General features: G+C 39.0%; 1 protein-coding gene across 2 annotated transcripts in view; it reads right to left on the minus strand.

Annotated features, from left to right (window-relative positions):
* LOC126284750 (ubiquitin fusion degradation protein 1 homolog) overlaps positions 1-24927 on the minus strand; it is a 48781-nt gene extending 23854 nt beyond the window's left edge. The window contains exons 1-3 of one of the 2 annotated variants that reach the window (XM_049983894.1): positions 24770-24927; positions 16753-16867; positions 10678-10832 (exon numbers count right to left, since the gene is read on the minus strand). In XM_049983894.1, the coding sequence (XP_049839851.1) occupies positions 10678-10832; positions 16753-16867; positions 24770-24772 (273 nt within the window). In that variant the 5' untranslated portion in view covers positions 24773-24927. Of the gene's footprint in view, positions 1-10677; positions 10833-16752; positions 16877-24769 lie in introns of those variants that run through there. The other variant, XM_049983893.1, reaches the window with a different exon arrangement.
* Between the last annotated feature and the right edge of the window lie 203 nt (positions 24928-25130).

Raw genomic sequence — 25130 nt, forward strand, 5'->3', positions numbered from 1 at the left:
TTCATCTTATATCCTCCTTTAAAGACACTATCCATTCCGTTCAACTGCTCTTCCAAGTCCTTTGCTGTCTCTGACAGAATTACAATGTCATCGGTGAACCTAAAAGTTTTTATTTCTTCTCCATGTATTTTAATACCTACTCCGAACTTTTCTTTTGTTTCCTTCACTGCTTGCTCAATATACAGATTGAATAACATTGGGGAGAGACTACAACCCTGTCTCACTCCCTTCCCAACCACTGCTTCCCTTTCATGTCCCTCGACTCTTATAATTGCCATCTGGTTTCTGTACAAATTGTAAATAGCCTTTCGATCCCTGTATTTTACCCCTGCCACCTTCAGAATTTGAAAGAGAGTATTCCAGTCAACATTGTCAAAAGCTTTCTCTAAGTCTGCAAATGCTAGTAACGTAGGTTTGCCCTTCCTTAATCTAGCTTCTAAGATAAGTCATAGGGTCAGTATTGCCTCATGTGTTCCAACATTTCTACGGAATCCAAACTGATCTTCCCCGAGGTCGGATTCTACTAGTTTTTCCATTCGTCTGTAAAGAATTCACGTTAATATTTTGCAGCTGTGACTTATTAAACTGATAGTTCGGTAATTTTCACATCTGTCAACATCTGATTTCTTTGGGATTGGAATTATTATATTCTTCTTGAAGTCTGAGGGTATTTCACCTGCCTCATACATCTTGCTCAGCAGATGGCAGAGTTTTGTCAGGACTGGCTCTCCCAAGGCCGTCAGTAGTTCTAATGGAATGTTGTCTACTCCCGGGGCCTTGTTTCGACTCAGGTCTTTCAGTGCACTGTCAAACTCTTCATGCAGCATTGTATCTCCCATTTCATCTTCATCTACATCCTCTTCCATTTCCATAATATTGTCCTCAAGTACATCGCGCTTGTATAGACCCTCTATATATTCCTTCCACCTTTCTGCTTTCCCTTCTTTGCTTAGAACTGGGTTTCCATCTGAGCTCTTGATGTTCATACAAGTGGTTCACTTCTTTTCAAAGGTCTCTTTAATTTTCCTGTAGGCAATATCTATCTTACCCCTAGTGAGATAAGCCTCTACAGCCTTACATTTGTCCTCTAACCATCCCTGCTTAGCCATTTTGCACTTCCTGTTGATCTCATTTTTGAGACGTCTGTATTCCTTTTTGCCTGCTTCATTTACTGCATTTTTATATTTTCTCCTTTCATCAATTAAATTCAATATTTCTTCTGCTACCCCAGGATTTCTACTAGCCCTCGTCTTTTTACCTACTTGATCCTCTGCTGCCTTCACTACTTCATCCCTCAAAGCTACCCATTCTTCTTCTACTTTGTTTCTCTCCCCCATTCCTGTCAATTTCTCTCTTATGCTCTCCCTGAAACACTGTACAACCTCTGGTTCTTTCAGTTTATCCAGGTCCCATCTCCTTAAATTTCCACCTTTTTGCAGTTTCTTCAGTTTTAATCTACAGGTCATAACCAATAGATTGTGGTCAGAATCCACATCTGCCCCTGAAAATGTCTTACAATTTAAAACCTGGTTCCTAAATCTCTGTCTTACCATTATATAATCTATCTGAAACCTGCTTCTTCCATGTATACAGCCTTCTTTTATGATTCTCGAACCAAGTGTTACCTATGATTAAGTTGTGCTCTGTGCAAAATTCTACCAGGCGGCTTCCTCTTTCATTTCTTTGCCCCTGTCCATATTCACCTACTATGTTTCCTTCTCTCCCTTTTCCTACTACCGAATTCCAGTCACCCAAGACTATTAAATTTTCGTCTCCCCTCAGTATCTGAAAAATTTCTTTGATTTGATCATACATTTCATCAATTTCTTCGTCATCTGCAGAGCTAGTTGGCATATAAACTTGTACTACTGTAGTAGGTGTGGGCTTCGTATCTATCTTGGCCACAATAATGCATTCACTATGCTGTTTGTAGTAGCTTAGCCGCATTCCTACTTTCGTATTCATTATTAAACCTACTCCCGCATTACCCCTATTTGATTCTGTGTTTATAACCCTGTAGTCACCTGACCAGAAGTCTTGTTCCTCCTGCCACCGAACTTCACTAATTCCCACTATATCTAACTTTAACCTATCCATTTCCCTTTTTAAATTTTCTAACCTACCTGCCCGATTAAGGGATCTGACATTCCACTCTCCAATCCGTAGAATGTCAGTTTTCTTTCTCCTGATAACGACATACTCTTGAGTAGTCCCCGCCCGGAGATCCGAATGGGGGGACTATTTTACCTCCGGAATATTTTACCCAAGAGGACGCCATCATCATTTAATCATACAGTAAAGCTGCATGCCCTCGGGAAAAATTACGGCCGTAGTTTCCCCTTGCTTTCAGCCGTTCACAGTACCAGCACAGCAGGGGCGGTTTGGTTATTGTTACAAGGCCAGATCAGTCAATCATCCAGACTGTTGCCCCTGCAACTACTGAAAAGGCTCCTGCCCCTCTTCAGGAACCACAAGTTTGTCTGGCCTCTCAACAGATACCCCTCCGTTGTGGTTGAACCTATGGTACGGCTATCTGTATCACTGAGGCACGCAAGCCTCTCCACCAACGGTAAGGTCCATGGTTCATGGGGAGATTCCCAGATATGTGAGTGGATTGAATGGTGAGTATTCACCAGGAAACAGTCAGGAATGCCCCACAAACGTGTGACATGACCACTTTTATATTGTATATGTATACATAAATGGCTGTTGGACAGTGTGAGCAGCAATTTACAGCTGTTTGCTGATAATGCTGTGGAGTAAGGGAAAATGTCAAGGATGAGTGAGTGTGGGTGATACAATATTACTCAGACAAAATTTCTAGTTGGTGTGATGGATGACAGCTTGCTGTAAATGTACGAAAATTGAAGTTACTCTGGATGAGTAGATAAAATAATCCTGTAACATTCAAATACAGAATTAGTAGAGCTTGACAGTCACATCAATTAAATATCTAGGTAGAACATTGCAAATTGAAGGAATAAGCACGTCAGGGTGGCAATAGGGAAGGTGAACACTCAATTTCGTTTTACTGGAGAATTTTGGGAAATTGTATCTCATCCTTAAAGAAGACTGCCCATAGAACGGTAGTGTGACCCGATTCTTGAGCACTATTCAAGGGTTTGGGACCCCAACAGGTTGGATGCCTATACTGCATCACCATATCACTTGTTTATACATCCACAAACCACGAAGTCTCACAGGAACAGCAGTGTAATGCGCAATACCACTCTTATATGGTATAGCACACTGAGTGAGCATCAATATTTTTATAGCTCTGCAGCCTTGTTTTTTTCCCTCATATCTTTTCATAGCTGTTCAATATGCACCTCTTGAGATACTCAGCATATGTCAATGTGGAATTCAGATTATTCTCACACTGCAGCGAGCATGTCTTGAGTTACAGTTTGTTAATGGAGCCACATAAACAGAGTCTTTTATAAACCCCCACAAGAAATAATCACATACAGTCAGGTGCGGCGACCTTGGAGGCCAGTAATGTACGACTGAATCATTTGGTCCAGTGCAACCAATCCATCATTCACATGCCAGTGCGTCGGTGCTCCATCCTGTTGGCACATGAAGTCGTTCCAATCAGTGTCCAACTGTGGGAAAAGAAAGTTCTCAAGTATAGCTGGATATGTGCTTCCTATCACGGTGTTCTTGGCAAAGAAAAATGGACTGTACACTTTTTCCCGTGAAAGTGTACAAAACACATTAAATGTTGGACAGTCCCTCTCATGTTGTACAACTTCATGGGGTTGTTCTGTACCCCATATTCTCACATTATCATGTTTCACTTTTCCATTTAAATGCAATGTTGCCTTGTCACCCAACACTAAGCACGGAAGAAAACTGTCATCCTCCACCTTGCCAAGAACGAAATTAACAAACTCGACACATCGTTGTTTGTCCCCTTCACAAAGAGCTTGCAGCAGCTGTATTTTGTATGGGTTCATGTGTAAACATCGATGCAACACATGCCAGATGAACACGGGGAGCTGTCGAACTGTCGAGCTGCAAGACAAATAGATTTCTGTGGACTCCTTGTGAAACTATGGGGGATTCATCGACATCTGTGGCAGACACTCAGGGATGGCCTGGTGATTTGCCTTCACGCAATCAACCTGTTTCACGGAATTGTTCATGCCATAGTCTAATGCTCCATGCTGTAGGAGGATCCACATCATAATTAGTATGAAAGTCACAGCGAACAATTATTACCGACACTCACTGCACAAAACATAGAACACAAAACACTTTCTGTTGTCCCAACACAACTTTTACTAGCACTGAAGTGGCCGCACGCTGCTGCTACCTAGCGAAAACGATGCAAAATTCAAGAGTTAGGTCTTTCGAACTGCACATTGTTCACGCACATATCTCAAATAACATAATAGTTCTGTTTTTTTAAAATCAGATGATATTTTTGATACACTTTGTATAATAGCTGAGAAATAGTTTGAACATCCTAATAGCAGTGTCATCAAAGTATTCTTGCTTCTTACTGTGATGAGACAGAAAGAAAAGTGGTTTCAATATGTGGTCTACCGAGGTGGTACAATTAAAATATTTGGATCCGTAAATTTTTTAATAAAATAATAATACAATGAAAAGGATAGTTACTAGTAACCATATAGCAGAGATGCTGAGTCACACACAGGCACAACAAAAAGACTGTTACACAGTAAGCTTTCAGCAACAAGACCTTTGTCAGTAACAGTCAACAAACACACACACACACACACACACACACACACACACACACACACACACACACACACACACAATGCAACTCTCACATGACAGTTGAAGCCAGACTGAGTGGCCAAAAGCCTATTGTGCAACAGTCTTTTTGTTGTGCCTATCTGCGACTCAGCATATCCGCTATAGGGTGAGAAGTAACTATCCTTTTCGTAATATTGTTACATTCAATCCTAGATTTCCTATTACTTCAAAAAATAAAACATTTTGTTATTCCACAACACTTTCAGACTGTAATACCCATTACTGGTAACTTACACGGCCAACATCTGTGATGGACAATGCTAACCTCCTCATCCTAAGTTATCATCATCATCATCATCATTTAGGGATGCTGACTCAGTTTTTCAGAAAGACGTAAGGGGAAACATGAAGAACATAATGGAGGGTCAGATATATCATCACATAGGAAATAGGTACGTGCTGGTGGTGGTGGTAGACACATTCTGTAGTTTTACCTGGCTGTTACCTACTTGAGGGGTGATAGCCAAATTTATGGTTCAGCAGTTATCCAGAGTTCTTTCCTGGTTTGGGCCACCCAAGTCCCTTGTGAGTGATCACACACTCAACATATTGCTACTAGACCATACTATCCCAAGGCCTCATTCGCTGTACGGGTGAACAGAAACCTAAAGTTGGCTCTTAGCATTTACCATGCTGAGAGTCCGACTTGGTGGGATGCCTCTTTATCTTGGCTTAATCAGGCATTTAATTTCATTTGTCATGAAGTTACAGGTGTCACTTCCGCCTCCTTCATGTTCGCATATACCTTGAATTATATGTTGTCAAACCTGGGGAGTATTAATGACCTCATATCTGTCACAGTAGCCCCAGCAAGCTTCTGGGAGAATTTCGAGCAGGCAAAGCGAAATCTCTGTGATCGACTCTGCATTGCAAGGTCGCGGTTTTCCTCTTTGGTTGCATTTCAGCTAATTATGCGCACATCGTTGTGTGGAGATGGCTGATTTTGGTCGGGTGGTTGGCACTCTGGTTAGCAGTCTGGTTGTCAGTGGTCGTTCTTTGCACATGCTTTGCCTCTTTCCATCACATGGGCTGTGGACGGAGATGTGTTTGCGGTCGGGAGTGTGTACTGCGTGTAGTGAGAGGGGAATGGTCTCATCTGTGCTGCTAAAAGATATGAACCTGTGACAGTGCCTTTGGAGTGTATCAACCTGCAACCAGATATGCTACAGAATCAAACTGAGGGAATTATTCAGGTTCTTAAAGTCCTGCAGTATATGTATATTTAATTTCATGCTGTTTGCAGTTAATGGCTCTTCCAGTGTTTGGACACCCATGTTATCTGTTTCGTGTTGACCACTGGTGCACAACTTGTTTAACAGTAATTTGTCTGTTTTGGACACATTTGAGATACTTGCAGGGAGTGTATATATAAGTGGGGTCTTGTGCACTACGAAAGAACAACAGGTTTTGTTTTCTGGCAGTTCTTTCTGCCTTTTGCTATTAAGTGTAATCCACCTGTAGTGGCATTCTTAGTGAAATTAAGAGATTTATGACATGGTTTTTCTCGTATGTAATTATTATTTAGGTCTATAAGACAGAGTATGTGTTCTGGTTCCTACACATTCTGCAGTGTTCTCATGTGAATGTTTACGTATCATGGTTCCAGTGCAAAGGCAGTGTGAACTGCTGTTGTAGACAGTGATTGCAAGAGATTTAATTTGGCTGCCAAGAGTAACTGTATTGCCGTTTGAAATTTTTTTAATGTTTTAAGGATTGTGTTGCTCTGGATACTGCCCAGTTGCTTTGTGTTTCACTGGTACACTATGTGATCAAAAGTATCGGAAAATGACTTACAAGTATGTGGTGCCCTCCATTGGTAGTGCTGGAATTCAAGATGGTGTTGGCCCACTCTTAGCTTTGATGACAGCTTCCACTCTCGAAGGCATACATTCAATCAGGTGTTGTAAGGTTTCTTGGGGAATGGCTGCACATTTTTCATGGAGTGCTTCACTGAAGAAAAGGCATCAACGTTGGTCAATAAGGCCTGGCACGAAGTCAACGTTCCAAAACATCCCAAAGGTGATCTATAGGATTCACGTCAGGGCTTTGTGCAGGCCAGCCCATTACAGGGATGTTATTGTTGTGTAGCCACTCCACCACAGGCCATACATTATGAACAGGTGCTTGATCGTGATGAAAGATGCAATCGCCATCCCCGAACTGCTCTTCAACAGTGGGAAGCAAGAAGGTGCTTAAAACATCAACATAGGCCTGTGCTGTAATAGTGCCACAAAAAACAACAAGGGGTGCAAGCCCCCTCCATGAGAAACATGACCACACCATAACACCACCGCATCTGAATTTTACTGTTGGCACTACACATGCTGGCAGATGACGTTCACCAGGCATTTGCCATACTCAAAACCTGCCACTGGATTGCCAAATTGTGTACCGTGATTTGCCACTCCACACAATGTTTTTCCACTGTTCAATTTTCCAATGTTTACACTCCTTACACACAGAGAGGCATCATTTAGCATGAGCAGCCGCCCGACCATGAAATCCAGTTTTTTCACCTTCAGCCTGTCATAGTACTTGCAGTGGATCCTGATGCAGCTTGGAATTCATGTGCAATGGGCTGGATAGATGTCTACCTATTACAAATTATGACACCTCTTCAACTGTCGGCAGTCTTTGTCAGTCAACAGACCATGGCGGCCTGTATGCTTTTGTGTTCTATGTGTCCCTTCATGTTTCCACTTCACTATCACATTGGAAACAGTGGAGTTAGGGATGTTTAGCAGTGTGGAAATCTCATGTACAGATGTATGACACAAGTGACACCCAATCACCTGACCACGTTCAAAGTCCGTGAGTCCCACAGATCACCCCATTCTGCTCTCTCACGATGTCTAATGACTACTGAGGTCGCTGATATGGAGTACCTGGCAGCATGTGGCAGCAAAATGCAGCTAATATGAAAAACGTATTTTTTTCGAGGTGTCCGGATACTTTTGATCACGAAGTGTATAATTAGCGGTGCGTGTCGTTAGCGTGGTCGCTGTGTTTATCAGTAGACTTCAGTACTTCGGAAAATTTAAGTTGAGTATTTTATTATTTGTTCTTGGTGATGCCGATGCATCAGTCTTTCCTTCTTCACCGTTCCTTTCACCTTTCACTCAGGCTCGATCTGAGTTGTAGTTTCCGAGCACCTTTGATGTGCCATTACTTGTCACTGAAATTTGGTAATACCTGAAAGATGCCTTTTATTGTATTGGGTTTTTAACATCTTATTCAAATGAGAAGTTGCGAGTTGTTTCTGCTGTTTTGTCTTGTGAGGTGTCCTTGCTTCTGTGGGAGTTTTTCTCAGTTAACCATTTATTGTTGTTTGAGTCTTAAGGTTTATGTAAAGAGGGTTTTAAAATTATTTATTTTTTGGGGTGGGCTTTGACACCCATAGACATTTTGTCTATTTAGTAATGTTTCAAATTCTAGGGCAATTATGTATTTTATTCTGGGATAACAGCAGTTTGCTACTGTCATGCAATTGTTAAATTAAATCTGTAGGAAATTACAAGACAGAGGTTGTGTTTGATTGGTAATTATTGCCTTGTCTTTATTGAGCTGAAGTATTCTTGAGCATGTGTCCCACGTCCCACTTGATTCCTGAACATCAGCAAGTGATTTTGGATGCTTGTTTCAGGTTGTATGGTTTTCTCCACTCTGGGCCTCTTCCAGGCCTACAACCAGATGCCAGTAGCCCCAGATGATACACACAAAATGGGTATCGCAAAACAGTATGGATGTTTGAACATCTCTACATGTTTTATGAACTGAAAGGTTTATTAATGAGGTGCTAATGGGGCCGACTTCTGTTTCATGTATACTGGTGGCATCATCTTCACAACAGTAACTTCATTGGTGGCATCATTTTCATCAGAACAACATGAACATAACCTCTAAGAATTTTTCCCACAACTTCATTGACTATTCAGTTCTACAGAATTTTAACACACACATTATCAGCAGAACTGAAACACAAAATAAATGTAAGTGACTGGTAGCACTGAACTAAAAAAGAAGAAGGTTGGAACTGAAGTGACATTTGGCAGATTCAAGATACAGGCTGCCGGGACGTGCCCACCTCTGGAACTGATAGAATACTCAGCTATGATACACTTTTATCACAACATTACACCTCACGTCGCTGAAGTCCGTGCACTCCTAGCTGTCCCCCACAGTGCGTGTTTCCACACCTCTTATGTGGAATAATGACAAAAAGAAGGTGTTTCGAAGCGTGGCTCTTATGACTAGTAGGTACTGCACTGCTCACATATCCTGTTACTGCAGACCCCTTGACACTCTTTTCAGATACTTTAGCCCATTCTGTAGATGTAGGGGGACTGATGACCTCAGCAGTTAAGTCCCATAGTGCTCAGAGACATTTTGTAGATGTAGTTCTGAAAGAGCATGTCTTCAAAGCTTGTGAACCCATAGGTTTTTCCTCCAAAAAGCTGAAAGAAAAAACAGTGGTCTTGGTCACCACTCCATACAGATATTCTGGCTGCTTATGAAGTCATGAAGTTTATCTGATTCCTAGTCAGAGTCCACATATTCCCCCTGTATGCTGACCATCAACTGTTCATGTTCATATTTCTGCAGCCTAGTATTAGCTATCCACAAGTCCAAATGAACTACGTGACTTTATTGCCCAGTTCAGAACTAACAATCAATGCATCCCTGGAGTCAAAAATGTTCTAAGAACTGGGATACAAAATTAACATGTCAAATACTCAACTAGCATTCATCGTGATTCCTTAAAATCAACTGCTATGCCCCCTACTCAAAATGTCTCAATGTAAAAAAAGGAACAGTTATACATCCACCATATGCAAGCAAGACATTTTTGAATGAATATCTCTGTATAAAATAATGCAAACAAAACTGCGTGCTATTACATATTGTTTAAGGGTATTACTATTGTATAACACAAAATACTTCACTAGAAGCAATCAGGTAGGGAAGCAGAATTCCAAAAATGTAGCCAAGTGAATATATGTAAACTGAGTAAGAATTCAAAGTCATAAATTGAACTACTACATTCAAGAGTAACATCAACTCAAGTGAGTAGATGACACTCTGTTTGCCCTTCTACTTAAATAAAATTTATGAAGTATGAGAGTAATATAATGATAAGTCATAGTTACAAAAACAATCCCACAATGTCACAAAATTGTTAGTGTAATAAATATAATGATGCATATTTAAAATTATGCAGACAGTCTTTTGAATAGAAGTAAGCAGATTACAAATAAAAAGATGCATGAATATCATATTTCTTATACCCATTAAAGTTGCAAAATTCAAAATAATCACTGTAAGTATTTGTACAGCAAACAAAATGTTGTAAAACAAAGTGACTAACAATAGCTACCATTTACTAGGGGACTGATTCACAGGCCACTACGATCAATTAGACCTCTCAAGGCATTCAGAGCTTGCAGCAAAGTGGAATATACTGTCAATGAATTCTCCAGAGCCAAAATGTATGTATTAGATCTGGAAATGTGCTCAACACTTCATGATCATCATGTAAGCCATAACTCAACAAAGCAGTGTTTAACATGCAACACTCTTCTGGTAGGATGGATGGACTTGGATGAACCACCAGTGCTGTGGTTTACTGCCACTTGGTGCAGCACCATTAACCAGTGATAGTTTCTCAAACAAGAAACAAGAATTGCTATACAATTTTGCCATCAGGTGTGCTGCACCACACTGCCAACCCAGTAAGACAAACTCGATATAAACAACTGAAAACATTAGAATGGTGCCCCCCCTTCCTCCACACACATCGAGGGAAAAAAAAGCAGCAATATCATTATGTTGGATACTGTACAGTTAATAGCTGCATTTTTTTGTTAAAAAATACATAAGACACAAACTTACCCAGTATGGAAGATATACTTTCCCTTCATCAGCCACAAATTCTAGCACTCCAGAATGAGTTATTCTGTTTGTCTTCTTATTAGTAAGTTTAAACAACATTGGATACACTATGTTGAGGCGAGTGAGCGTATCCAGAGCAGATGGCGGCATAATAACTAAAAAAGAAACAATGAAAATTATATTACAAATATAATATTCTGTCTATGAAGCCATAAAATATCTCAGCTTCATTGTCACAAGCCATTTCTTCCCCATACACCCTGAAAATCATCTGTTAGCACTTGTATTTCTGCAACCAGGTTAACTATCCACCATGCCAACTGAACTATCAAACTATGGGAGTCAATACAAAGATTTCCAATACAGATACAAGGACCTATGAATACTTAAACTGATATTAACAATGTAAGTAAAACATAGATTTCTACTTACCGAAAAGATGAAACATTAAGTTGCAGCCACGCACAACTAAAAGACACTTACACATTAAGCTTTCGCCCACAGCCTTCATAGTTGCAGCCATGCACAACTAAAAGACACTTACACATTAGCTTTCGCCCACAGCCTTCATCAGACAAAGAAACACACATACATTCAAATCACATCAGCAAGTTCACCTCATACACATGACTGCCATCTTCAGCAGCTATTATATTAATTACAGAGATACACATATATAACCAACCATAACTGAATGGGAAAAGCTATATGGTAAAAAAGTGTAACAATGAAACCAAAAGATACTAATCAAGAATCAAAACTATAAAAATAATAAAAGAAAAATAGCTCCCTCCTTTACAATAAACAAAATTCGACTTGGAACAGTCCTTGCAGTAATAGCTGCTTTCAAAACCAGAACAAAATTCATTGAGAACCTTAGAGAAAAAGGAATTTTAATTATACAGTAAATGTCAGAGTTAGTAACTGAATTCAAAAATTACCGATTTACTCGAATCTAAGCTGCACCTGAAAAATGAAACTCGAAATCAAGGAAAAAAAATTTTCCCGAATCTAAGCCGCACCTGAAATTTGAGACTTGAAATTCAAGGGGAGAGAGAAGTTTTAAACTGCACCTCCAAATCGAAACAAAGTTCATCCATTGTAACATGAGACACAATTTAGGTCAAATGGATAAAGATACAGCTACAGTAGTTGGGTTCGAGTCTTAAGCTTAACATGTAAGCTTTACCAACTAGCCATTGCTATGTGTCAGGTGATCCGTCCATATTTGTATGGGTACCCTTTCTTTTTCACGTGCTTCAACTGGTTTGAATCAATTGCTTATTTTGCTTTGATTTGATAAGTGCCGTTCTCTTTGTTATAGGTGTTTACGTCTCTCTAAGCTGAAACTGCATTATTTTAACGTGTCATGAATTGTTTGTCGCATTCTGATACTGATTGTTTACGACCTGTTGCCTTCGCGGCATTGGTTGCTTTTGTGCACGCTACTACGGCTTGCAATTTTAATAATTAAAAAAAAGAAAAGAGAGAGAGAGAGAGAGAGAGAGAGAGAGAGAGAGAGAGAGAGAGAGAGAGAGAGAGAGAGAGAGAGGAATTGTTTCATAAGTGAAACAACGGCAAGAGACTGCTATTTTTTGTTACTTCCACTGCTGCTTTCTTTGATAATGATCAACAAGAACCAAATAATAGACTGCATATGAAAGAAGATGTTCTGAACGAGAGTTTAGCGAAAATTTTTCTGTGTTTGAAAATCTTTGCTGGCGCCTCTTTAGTACATTACATTCTACACAGAAATTAGAGTCATCTTACATTTAAAAATCTAGTCAGTTGTCGTGCTTCATTTCTGACTGTACCACTATTCAGCATATAAGAATAATATGAATATAAACATGGCATGATATGTCTATTCTTCTGCGTTTGCTGTTGTCTCACTCTAGTTTTGTAGTTTATTAGGCAGACAGGATTTAAATGAGATAGCAGCAAACATGAAAGAATACATGGCATAATGTTTATATTCTTCTACCTTTTCTTTTAATTTATATACTGGCGCAGAGGTTTTGGAGCCAGTATTTATCTTTGTGCCTGCAAAGCATGCCTGTGTAGCGTTATATATATATTCGATGGCAGAAGCTAGTTGTGGCGGCACCTACCAACATTTTTCAGAACTTCCGCTTACTTTGCACCTGATTCTAAGCCGCAAGCTGTTTCTTGGATTACAAAAACCGGGAAAAAAGGGCAGCTTAGATTCGAGTAAATATGGTAAGTATCAAATGTTAACTGTGCCTGTCTACTGCTCGGTGCTGCCTCTATGTGATGAGCAGCAAAGCATACTAATACATAATGGTGTTGATGTAATAGCAGCATGGAGAGGAATTTTTTATCGGTTGGACTACTATACCTCAGTGACAAAACAACAATCAAAGTAGTAGTCGATTCTCCATCACCAAAGAAAGCAAAGACAATTCCTTCAGTGGGTAAGGTCATGGCGTCAGTGTTCTGGGATATGAAGGGGATTCTGTTTGTAGATTATCTCCCCACTGGGCAAACAATTACTGGAGAACAATTTATTAACCTCCTGGACAAATTGCAACAAAAGATACACGAAAAAAGACCAGGTTCAGCAAAGAAGAAAGTCATATTCCATCAAGACAATGGGCTCCTTGCCATGGCAAAATTACATGAAGTAAGGTATGAATTGTTGCCACACCCACCTTATTCACCTGATACGGCTCCATCAGACTTCCATCTCTTCCCACAGCTGAAAATTTTTTCTGGTGGATGAAGTTTCACTTCAAACACAGAATTGATAGCTGGAATTGACAACTATTTTGCAGGCCTGGAGGAAACCCATTTTCGAGATGGGATCAAGGCATTGAAACATCGTTGGACCAAGTGCACTAGTCTACAAGAAGACTACATTGAAAAATAAAAAGAGTTTCAGTGATGTAAGTACTTTTTTTCTATTCCGTTCTGAGCACTTTTCAAACCACTCGTATGGGATGTTTATGTTTCTAAATTGTTTGCAAGTGCTGTAGTAAACCATTAGAAGCCTTGAGTGTTGTTTGTGAGAGTAATATCGGGAGAGTTCGTGGCAGTTTGTGAGTGGGTTATTTTGATGTAGGCAATTATCAACAATAGGATGTAGGCAATTACTGACAATAAATTCATTTTTGCATTTGGTGTTGGTGTGGTGTGTAATTTACTGCTAGATATTTAAATTTATGTTCTGTTTTGTGTTACTTATGGATATGACAACAAAGTTCTTCAGCAGGTGCTTGCATCCTACACTGGGATATGATTCGCTGAGAAATTTCTACAGTTATTGGTTTAATTACAGAGTAGGTGAAGCATTACATTTGTGGACAAGGTATGACACTGACGAATGTTTCAGCATCTTGGACCAAGAACCACTGTATGTGGCACTGTTGGCGAGACAACACTTATTGTTTTATCTGGATGGAATCCTAGTTTAAGAGGTCTAAAGTGGCCATTCAAGAGGTTGTATTGATAACATAGTATTATTGCTATTCCTAGATTGGGTAGAGTTGTTATGGTTTTATTCTCTTATTTTAGTACTGTACTGAATGTGACTTATGTGCTTAGCTGTTTTCTTGTACATCAAAATTATGGTTAACACAACTGTTTATGAATTTTTGGGTTGTGTTGTTAGTTATTGTTTATTATTTTGGATTGTGGTGGGTAGGTGATGTGGCTTCTGTTTTATGTACATTGGTAAGGTAAGCTTTCTGATATTGGTTATACAAGCAAATTTTTGTTTTGTGGTTCTGTACACTTGGTTTCAGCCCTACATGTCAAATGAAATTTCCAGTATGGGAAACATTCCACGTGGGAAAAATAAATCTAGAAACAAAGTGTTGGTATGTTGATAGAGTCACTAACAAACACAAACACAAAATTCAAGCTTTTGCAACCAATGGTTGCTTCATCAGGAAAGAGGAAAGGAGAGGGAACAGAGATGTCAGTCGAGGCAGAAGTACAGAGGCATTCCAATGCCGGGAGCGGAAAGACTTACCTTAAGGGAAAAAAGGGACAGGTATACACTTGGAATGACTCCTTAACATCTCCCTTAAAACCCACATCCTTTCGTCTTTCCCTCTCCTTCCCTCTTTCCTGATGAAGCAACCGTGGGTTGCGAAAGCTTGAAATTTGTGTGTGTGTTTTTTATTGTCTCTATCTACCAGCACTTTCTCGTTTGGTAAGGCACAGCATTTTTAATGGCTTTGTGGACTTCTTTGGTGCTTTATAGGTCAAGGGAAATTGGTGATACATATTTTCATATTTTCTAATTGTGGTTTTGTTGATTGCTGACAATTCTGTTTGCTCGATTTCTGCATTTTGCATTATTAGGATGAGTGTATATTTAGTTTGTCCTTACTCAAGATCTCGTGTACCTTTAGTTTCAAGTTATTTCTGCTATTTTATATTATTCATATTATCTGTGCCCATTTGTGTGTGTAATGAGTGATGTCATGTTCAGCCTATCTTACACTGTTAAAATAGGGGTGTCCACCATCTCGAACACATCACAGTTCAAAGCTAATAGGTAGAACAACAATCTTTGGTTGTGCTAGGAATTGTACCCCTGGGTCAGCAGAGAGCGAAGCTATGCTCTAGAACACAGAGGTAATACTTAGGTTCAATGAAATATTAAAGAAAAATAATTTTTGAACACAGACAACACAATATATTTAGGTCTTAGCTGTAGCCAAGCCCAAAACATTACTCTGTCCCTGTGATGACCTCATAACATAAAGGAAAAACAATTACTAGGAATAATTTGCTTTTCTCTTCACTGTTTTGGGATTAAAGGTATTTTCACACAGTTATATACAATTGAAATATAAAATATATCATACAATCAGCACTATATACTGTAACAACACCTGAGGATGAACACATTTCAAAATAGCTAATATAAATCATTGCACTGAGAAAATCATGACTTGTCACAGAAGGATCCCCATCCCATGCACTATTTCATCATCAATTTCAGGCAATTACTCTGACATTTTATCTGTACATATTATAAAAAAACCCACATCCTTTCGTCTTTCCCTCTCCTTACTGAAGAAGCAACCATCGGTTGCGAAAGCTAGTAATTCTGTGTGTGTGTTTGTGTGTTTTGTTCATTGTGCCTGTCTGCCAGCGCTTTCCCGCTTGGTAAGTCTTGGAATCTTTGTTTTTAATATATTTTTCCCATGTGGAAGTTTCTTTCTATTTGATGTACGTATATATGTATGGATGTTACAACTCTCCTAAACCACTGGATCAATTTCAACCAAACTTGGTACACATACCACCTATGGTCTGGAGAGAATCACAGGGTGGCAGAAAGGATCAAAGGGCTGAAAAAGAAGTGTATTACTTCTTTACTGCTAACTGGATTCATGACATTCTTTGCTGGCAGTATGTGCATATACCACTGAATGTGCCTGCAAAATTATCTCACTGTACAACACATAGTTCATAAGACATCATAAACATTAAGCAGCGTAAAAAGAAAACTAGAGAACAAAAACTGATACAGATACAGGTGAAACATGTACAAACCTGTGTCTTGTATATGTACCCAATCGAGCTTGGTATATATATTACCCCCTATGTGGAAAGAAATACTGCGGATCTAAGAATTAGCAACCTCTTATTGGGATGGGGGTGATAACATGGTGGACATACAGAGAGGGGGAAGGAGTTGGACGCAGATATGGGTGAGGTGGAAGAGGAGGAAATTGACATAGAAAGGGAAGAGGTGAAGATGGGCAGAGGGGGATGGGTGGGTGGGAGGAGCAGAAGGACGGAAAGAGGTACAGGAGGAGATGGACAGTGAGGGGGGGGGGGGGGGGGGGGGGAAGAGGAGATGAGCTGATAGAATTGGAATAAAAACATACCCAGGCAATGCCGGGTACTCATCTAGTTGTTATACATTTAATGATTGTACCAAATTGTGATCTCTAGGGAAAAAATGTTACAACATGTGAATCTACGTAACTAGTTAAAATTTCAAGTCCAATAAGCATTTATTTGGGAGTTCATTTTCCAAATATTTAATCTAAGGTGAACCCATACTATGGCATTTTTATGAAGCATACTTACTTTTACCACCTCTTTCAACATCATGCCTCTCATTTCCAGGCAACATGGACACAGAGAAACATCTGAACTGTGTGTTGAAGGGACGAGGAATGTCCGGGAACATATTAAATCCAAACTGAAACATACAATAATAGACTTTAGCTTTTACGGGGAAGAAAGTAGACATAGTTCAGATAAGCCACAAAGGTTATTTTCTGCAAAAGGCTGTAGTCCACAACAATCAATAGTATAGATGCCAACTTAAACCAGAATATATTCTTCACTTTGGAAATAAAAGTTACACTTCAAGCTTCATGCAGAAGACCAACATTTTTATGGGCAACATTTAATGTCCCATGAACAGGCAGAGCATAATACAGGAATATTTGCACAGGTTGCAGAAGGTGAAGAACACTCATCCTTAAGAAGATATAAATATAGACCGCTTCATTTAGTTCAGTATATTCTATCACCTTCTGACACCCCTCTGTAACTGTTTTGTTACATTTATTGTTTTCTTTTCTTATAATTGCTTCACAACCACAACAACTTTTACTCTTTTTAGAAGTACCCATCTCCAATAACTGACGGTGTTGTCTATATTTGTATAATATACTAAAATGCTGAGCTTGTTGTTTAGTTTAATTTGGTACATTTCTCTATTCTTACATACTGACAAATTTTTATAAGGCGTATGTCTGGCTTCCTGCCTGTCTGTTTCTATCCAGCTTATCTACAACTTACAGTTATATTATGGCTTGCAAATTAAAAAAAAGAATTGCATTATTTAAAATGCATGTATTGTATGAATGTAGACTTTCCCACCAAATATGTAGATGGTAATGAAAAGCTCTTATGTTTCCAGCAGGGTTGTAGAGTTGGAAAACTGTAATGTTTCAAACAAGAGACATGACTAGACTATGAAGAGAATGACTCATTTAAGTGTTGCACTTATTCAACACTATGACCCTACTGGAAACCCAAGAGCTTTTCAACAATTTGTTTATGATTTGATGAAATGTCATAATTTTCTTTTCATCTGTTTTGGCACATTTATTTTCTTTTGGAAAAATATGTTGAATATTTACATATAGTCTTCTCTACAAGATCTACTATTACACAGGGGTATTAAATAGAAAATGTATGAAACAACGACGTGGGTATAACTGAAGTCTTTATTCAAAAGTAATCAGCAGTATACCACTGTTTCATGAGCTGACGGATTCCCAGTTCCCAGAATTCCTGCGGTTGTGACAGAAGCCAGTCCTCCACTGCATCCTTCAATTCACTGTCTGAGTTGAAGCACCTCCCTTTGAGATGATTTTTTAGTGGACCAATACATGGAAGTCATACAGTGAATCCCATGTAGGGCAGATGACCAAGCTGCTCCCACTTGAACTTCGCCATTACATGTTGTGTACTTGGAAAGGTTTGGGTGCTTGTCATCACGGTACTAAAGGAAATCAGCTAAATTTCGATTGGGCAATAAGTCACACAAATCTGAAGGCTGTAAATTCAACTAAAGACTTAGGGATTACAATTCCAAATAACCTAAACTGCAACGAACACATAGATAATATTGTGGGTAGAGCAAACCAAAGTCTGTGATTCAGTGGCAGAACACTTAGAAGGTGCAACAGGTCCACTAAAGAGACTGCTTACACCACACTTGTCCGCCCTATTCTGGAGTATTGCTGTGTGGTGTGGAATCCGCATCATGTGGGACTGACAGATGACATCGAAAAAGTACAAAGAAGCACAGCTCATTTTGTATTATTGTGAAATAGGGGAGATAGTGTCACAGACATGATATGTGAATTGGAGTGGCAATCATTAAAACAAAGGCATTTTTTGTTGCACAACAATCGTCTCATGAAATTTCAATCACCAGTTTTCTCCTCTGATTGCAAAAACATTCTGTTGGCACCCACCTACATAGGGATAAATGATCATCACGATAAAATAAATCATGGCTCGCACAGAAAAATTTAAGCGCTCGTTCTTCCCGCGTGCCATTGGAGAGTGGAATGGTAGAGAGACAACTTGGAGGTGGTTCTTTGAACCCTCTGCCAGGCACTTTATTGCGAATAGCAGAGTAATTACGTAGATGTAGAATCACTACCTTCACGAGCAGCTCAGGCCATTTGTTCTTGATGGACTCGTGTAGGGTATGGAGTGTCTCACAGCACACATCACTGTTAATGGTTTTCCCATGCTCGAGGAATACAGTGAGTATCACACACACACATTAAACCATGCCAGACACAACATTCATATCCCAAGATGTCTCACTATGTTATCCCAAAGAGGTAAATGCAAATTTCAACCAGTCTAGTTGTTGCGACATTTTGTATCTTTTCACTTCAAAACTCTTCATATCACCTCTGTCATTTCCGATATCAATCCCCCTGAAGAATTATTCTTAAGTCTTTGTAAAATTATGTTTTTAAATCACATGGTTATTTTGATACACCCTGTATAATAGCTTAGAAATTGTTTGCAATATCCTAACAGCAGTGTCATCAAAGTACTCTTGCTTCTTACTGTGGTGAGGCAGAAAGAAAAGTGGTTTCAATTGTGCTCCATTGAGTAGCACAACTAAAATATTTGGGTAAGTAAAAGTTTATTAAAAATAACAATATTCTGAAAAGGGTAGTTACTACTCATCAGTCAGCGGAGATGGTGAGTCGCAGAAGATAGGGACAGCAAAAAGACTCTCAGAAACCAAGCTTTTGGCCAACAAGGCCTTCATCGGAAATATACAACATGCACACACGCACATGCGCGCACACACACATACACACAACATTAGTTTCTGACTGGTCCTTTTCATAATATTGTCTCAAGTCTTTCTTTTGTGTTAATATCTGCTTCAATCATCTTGCAATGGGAATTAATGTAATTAATCAACTTGTGTAGCTCTGCATACTTAGCGCAAAACAACCGCAAGTCTTACATATGTGTATAATGCAACCACCATTTTCTTAATTACTCATTTATATATAACACTGTAAAGCCATAAATGTTGCATTTTTGGCACCATAGTCAGCATGTATTAAGTCTCTTGTTTGCAAATGTCATTTCCACGCCTAAACAATATTGAGTACATTTAGTACATTCTATTGCAGGCACATTATGGTAGTATGTAACTCTATCAGAAAACACCAACTAATCACATAAACAAGTTAACAGAACAACTGTGGTCAAACAGATGTTACAGTTTCACATCAAAAGAGTAGCTGACATGTAAGGACACCGCTTGTGTGCCAAAATGATACTTACAGACATGAGACTTTAAACATGCTAAGTATGATGCTAAAAAATGTTTCATTAGGCACTGTACATATTTAAATATAATTTTAAATTATTGCACCAGTGAGGATGGACACAAGCCCATTATCTGACCAGCAGCTGATATCAACATATTACTCATTATGAGTTTCCTGACATTAAAGTAAAAAGTCAGAGGTATAATGTTGTTGAAACTTGTCAGAACTGAAATGGAAACCGCACACGATCAAGACACAGAACAAATTGTTAATTGCACAAATTAACAGCTTCACAAAATGTCAGTGGGATATGACAACATTAAGTAGCTTAACCATGATAGAAAAGAATGGAAAATCATAAAAATTTTAGAGTTACATGACCCACATTCTCTTACTCCAAAAATTCAAAAGAAAGCATGACACCTACATATAAAGTGACCTCACTAACACTGTCAATAGTGAGCATAACATCTTGCAAGGTCTTGCTACATCTGGGTGAAAAAGAAGGAATGTTAGACGTCAATGCCCCATCTACTTTTCATTATAGATGTAGGTATAGCCTCCACAGTTGAGACACTGTTTCAACCGAAATGTCCTATCGCACCCGTGACGTAAGGCTGTTGTGGTGTGTGACGTCACGACGATGAGGAATTTAGTTTGTGAGAGTGGCATGTTTGTAAGTGTCGTTTTGATGTGATCAGTGGTGTTTTCTGGTGGTGTGTTTATGTGTTGCGTGTTAGGAGATGGTTTTGGTTTAGTTTGCATGTGTGGCATGTTTATAGGTGGCGTATTGTTGCAGTCATGGGTTCTCTGTGGTAGTGTGTTTATGGATAGCGTGTTATGTGGCGTATGGTGTTCATTTGCGTGGTAGAATTGCACGTGTATGATATCGGTAGTGACTGTGCTTTCAGCGGAATATTTTTCAGTGAGTTGACAATTTTGGTTTTATTATGTCGATGTTCTTGTAGTTTTTTTTCTGTTTGTCGTGTGTGAATTTTGGTAAATTGCTTTGTTTATGTCTTTGGTAAGTATGGATACAACTAGCAAGGTCAACAGTTTTCAGTTGTCGGTGATGGTGGTCTCTAATAAAATTTCTTCAAGCATTTAGATTTTTGGATGAAGTCATGAAGTTTTCAGTGTGTTGTGGAGAAATGAAGCTTACTAAAGTTCCAGCGTCTCAGACCAGGGATGGCTATATGTGGAGATGTCACAAGGATTACAGGTCAAGGGAAGTGTTTAATTCTACTTTTGTTGGTTTATTTTGTTTTTTGAGGAAGTGATGATTGTGTAAGTGGTTGTAGTTTTGGGTTTTATGATTTGGTATCGGTAGTTTATGTTGACCTATATCGGTCAAAGGAAGTGTTCGATTCCAATTTGTGGGATCAGGAGCTGATGTTGAGCTATTTAGGTCAAGGGAAGTGTTCGATTCCAAACTGTGGGTTCAGGAGCTGCTGTTGAACTATATAGGTCAAGGGAAGTGACCGATTACAGAGGATATTGCGTTTAGTGGAATTTGGGGAGTTTTATGTTGTCGATTTTTTTCATCGTTTTGTGTGGTTTAGTATGGTTGTGTGTGCCTAAATTTGTTTAAATTTACTTTGTCTCCACCCAAAAACCCCCATTTTCCCATGCTTGTCCCATTAGTTTCATTAGGTTTTTTGTGGAACGTATGTGGGTTTTTCAATGTATTTTCGTGTTGATCATGTTTACGTAATGACATCATAGGTGCCATACTGGAGTCGTAGTGTATAGTCATTTCCGCCATATTTGTGACATCATGGATCAAAGCAGATGGGTGGAATCGGTCACTTCTGTATGTCAGCGGAGGTGTCCGATCCCACTCGTTGGCTTTGCCCCGTGACAGAAGGGTGTTGTGTTGTGTGACATCATGACGACACGGAGTTTACTTTATGAGTGTGCTGTGTTTGTAGATGTCGTCTTGTTGCGGCTGGTGGTGTCCTCTGGTAGTGTGTGTATGGACCGCGTGTTACGTGGTGCATTGGATTCATTTGGGTGACGGTGCTTGAGGTGTGCATTTATTGGTCGTGACTGTTATAGATGAACAGAAATTAGTTTCAGTGAGTTAAGAATTACCTTTTTGTAGTGTTTATGTTACTGTGGTGTCGTTTCATGTTATCGGTTTGCTGTTTGTAGAGTGGTAAGTCATTTAATGCTATTTGTGGCGTCTTTTTTATACACGGATATGACTTCTAGGTTTTTAGTAGTGCAAGTCTGCTGGCTGAAATGGGGGACGACATGTCTGTCATTAAGTTTCTGTAACTTTTTGGACTTGTGACAGAGATAGTGAAATGCGGCGTAAGCAAGCAGAATACGTGAGTTGGGGGTTAGTGAGTAGCGCTGGAACTTTTTAATGGTAAGTAGTCCTTTTCTTGGGTCTATTGTTAACATGTTCTGATGAGGTTTTTATGTGTTGTTGGGTCGGTGTTATTTACTGCATGTGTTGGTGGTTGATGTTTTGGTATCGGCACTTGTGGTTGATTTATGTATCTTAGGGGAAGTAGGCCTACTCAATTTCAATGCTTTTGGTATAGCCAGCTGTATTTGAGCTGTATATATATATGGGGAAGTGACCAATTCCAATTTGTTGTCGTAGCTATGGGTATTTTGATATCGTGAGCTGCTGTTGACCTATGTCAAGGGAAGTGTCATATTCCATTTTTTGTTGTTGTTTTAGGTGTTGGTTTTGTGGTATTGATAGTTGCGGTGTGATTATAATTTTTGTAGTAGTTGGTTTTTATTTTATGTAATTGACAATTGCTGTTGAGCTATTTAGGTGAAGGGAAGAGACCTATTCCTGTCGATACTGTAAGTTTAATGGAATTTGGGAATTTTGTGGTGTTTTTATGTCGTCATTTTGTGAGATTTGGGATCATTGTGTGTGTGTGTGTGTGTGTGTGTGTGTGTGTGTGTGTGTATTTAGTTTGTCCCCACCCAAAAAACCCCAATTTTCAGCGCAGGGCCCGCTACTTTGATTATATTTTTGGAGAGAGATGTGTCTGTTGGTTTTATATGCATTTTCATGTTAGTTGTCGCGTTTATGTAATTACATCATACGCGTCATATTGGAGACGTTGAGAATGATCGTTTCCGCTGTATTGGTGACGTCATGGGTCAAAACAGACGGGTGGAATCAGATGCTTCTGTAATCCCTTCACCCCTGATATTTCCTTTCGAAGTGACTTCAATTATTATTTGCAGAAAACGTTTAGACATGGTTGGAGTATGATTATGCAGCACTCCTGTCCCTCCCATTCCATCACCACTGTCCCTAAGCCCTGACCTTTTACCAATATATTTAATGACAGTACTTATTTAATGATAATGATGAACGTACATCCGATGAAATTAACAAATGGTGAGATGTGTACGTAACACACTGGAGAAAGTGATATGTTAATCTCTATACCTTTCTAACCGACAAAGAATAGTCGTGACCTTAGGCAAGAATCTTGTTCTTTTAGTATGAAGTGTTAGGTTTTGGGATGCATACTGTGCCAGGAACTATTAGTGTTCTTTTGCAGATGTTGTGAGAGAAAGAGTGGACAAAGTGTATCAGCAACGTAGAGCATTGGCATCTGTATTGATGTGCTTGGACACATCTGTGGGTTGGGGCAGTTGTTCCATGATAAAGCTGCGGACCAAGGAACTTTGCCAGGTATGGCAATTGCCATGATATCACTTGTAAAAACAAATACGGTGTTGACAAGAAGAGCACAAATAACAAAGGCTAGCATGAAGTGTGAGCTGTAGTCAATTATAACATATCATGTATGGATGGTAACGGAGGCATAATATACAAATGATAAAAAAGAAGTATTGATATCATTCCCAAATGGTATGAACAATGTATCTTTGAAGCAATAGTCTCTTGCCTCAAGGTATAGCGATGCAGTTACTTCGTGAGATATTTTGAAGACAAGAAAGTAACATAAATCAGGAAGGTGACCACAAAAACTTCCTGCAGACCGTCTACTTACAATACCTGTACAAAAGTCAGTGTGTTACACTCCAAATGAGGCTATTTTCACTGTGACCGCGACTCTTAAAAACTGTTTCAGTCTGAGTTCGCACCTCTTGAAGAAATTACAAAATACATAATTGTCATAGTAGTTCTGAACTAAATAACACTCGTCATGTGTGAGAAACATATAACAAAATATGTTAATGGCTTAACAATCCATCATCTGAGAATGTTTCATACAACATACAATTAAGAAGAAGAATTGTACAACAAATGTTTGCTAGCGTAACAACAAAAAACTTTCCACAATAAAAAAACAATCCATTTAAAGATATGCAAGTGTGTACAATGTGCTGTTAAATGTAGTAATTAGCTTTACGTGAATAATCTGGATAATGGTACTATCATTCTATGAAAATCAGAAAGTATACAATATGGCGTGGAAAAGAAATTCGTTACAATCCAGAATGTACGTGTGAATAAAGTGTCACTGTCATATCACTTATAAATATACAGAACTTAGGTACTCAATACAACATACACACTGTCATCCAAATTTCCTAGCATACACAATAAATGAGTTATCAGACATGCAGGCATTAAACAGCTGCGCGAGCTAGACTGCAATTAGTTAACTACAAATTCTCATTGCAATACAGAAATTGATATCTACGAAAGGATATCATCATAATGATTCTTCTATCTCGTTAACTCAAAAAGGTTCAATACAGTACAAAATATCTCTGCCAATATGTTCCAACTCCAAGTGGAACTACAATGTACTAACCATTCTGGTGAGTTATTAATCCAGGAACTTCACAAAATTTTATTGTAGCCGCACTATCGCAACTGTAAACAAATCGTACGCACCACACTAATAACAAAGAGCTGTCTGCAACTCATGCATCACTCAAAGATGTTAAACGATACAGACACCAAATCATACACCAAAGACATTACAGTACCCGCGGAACTTCAAATCCATGCCAAAGCCGAATTTCAGCTCTGACAGTCCATTTTTCATCGGAAATAATCAATACGCACTAAGTCATTGACACGTTATTGAAGGTTTACAAAAACTGTTCACATTGCGAACAATCTCACTTAGCAGTAACATGCAACATGTCTTCCACTAAGCCGAGTGCACA

This window comes from Schistocerca gregaria, chromosome 8 (genome assembly GCF_023897955.1).
Source record: "Schistocerca gregaria isolate iqSchGreg1 chromosome 8, iqSchGreg1.2, whole genome shotgun sequence".
Taxonomy (NCBI): Eukaryota; Metazoa; Arthropoda; class Insecta; order Orthoptera; family Acrididae; genus Schistocerca; species Schistocerca gregaria.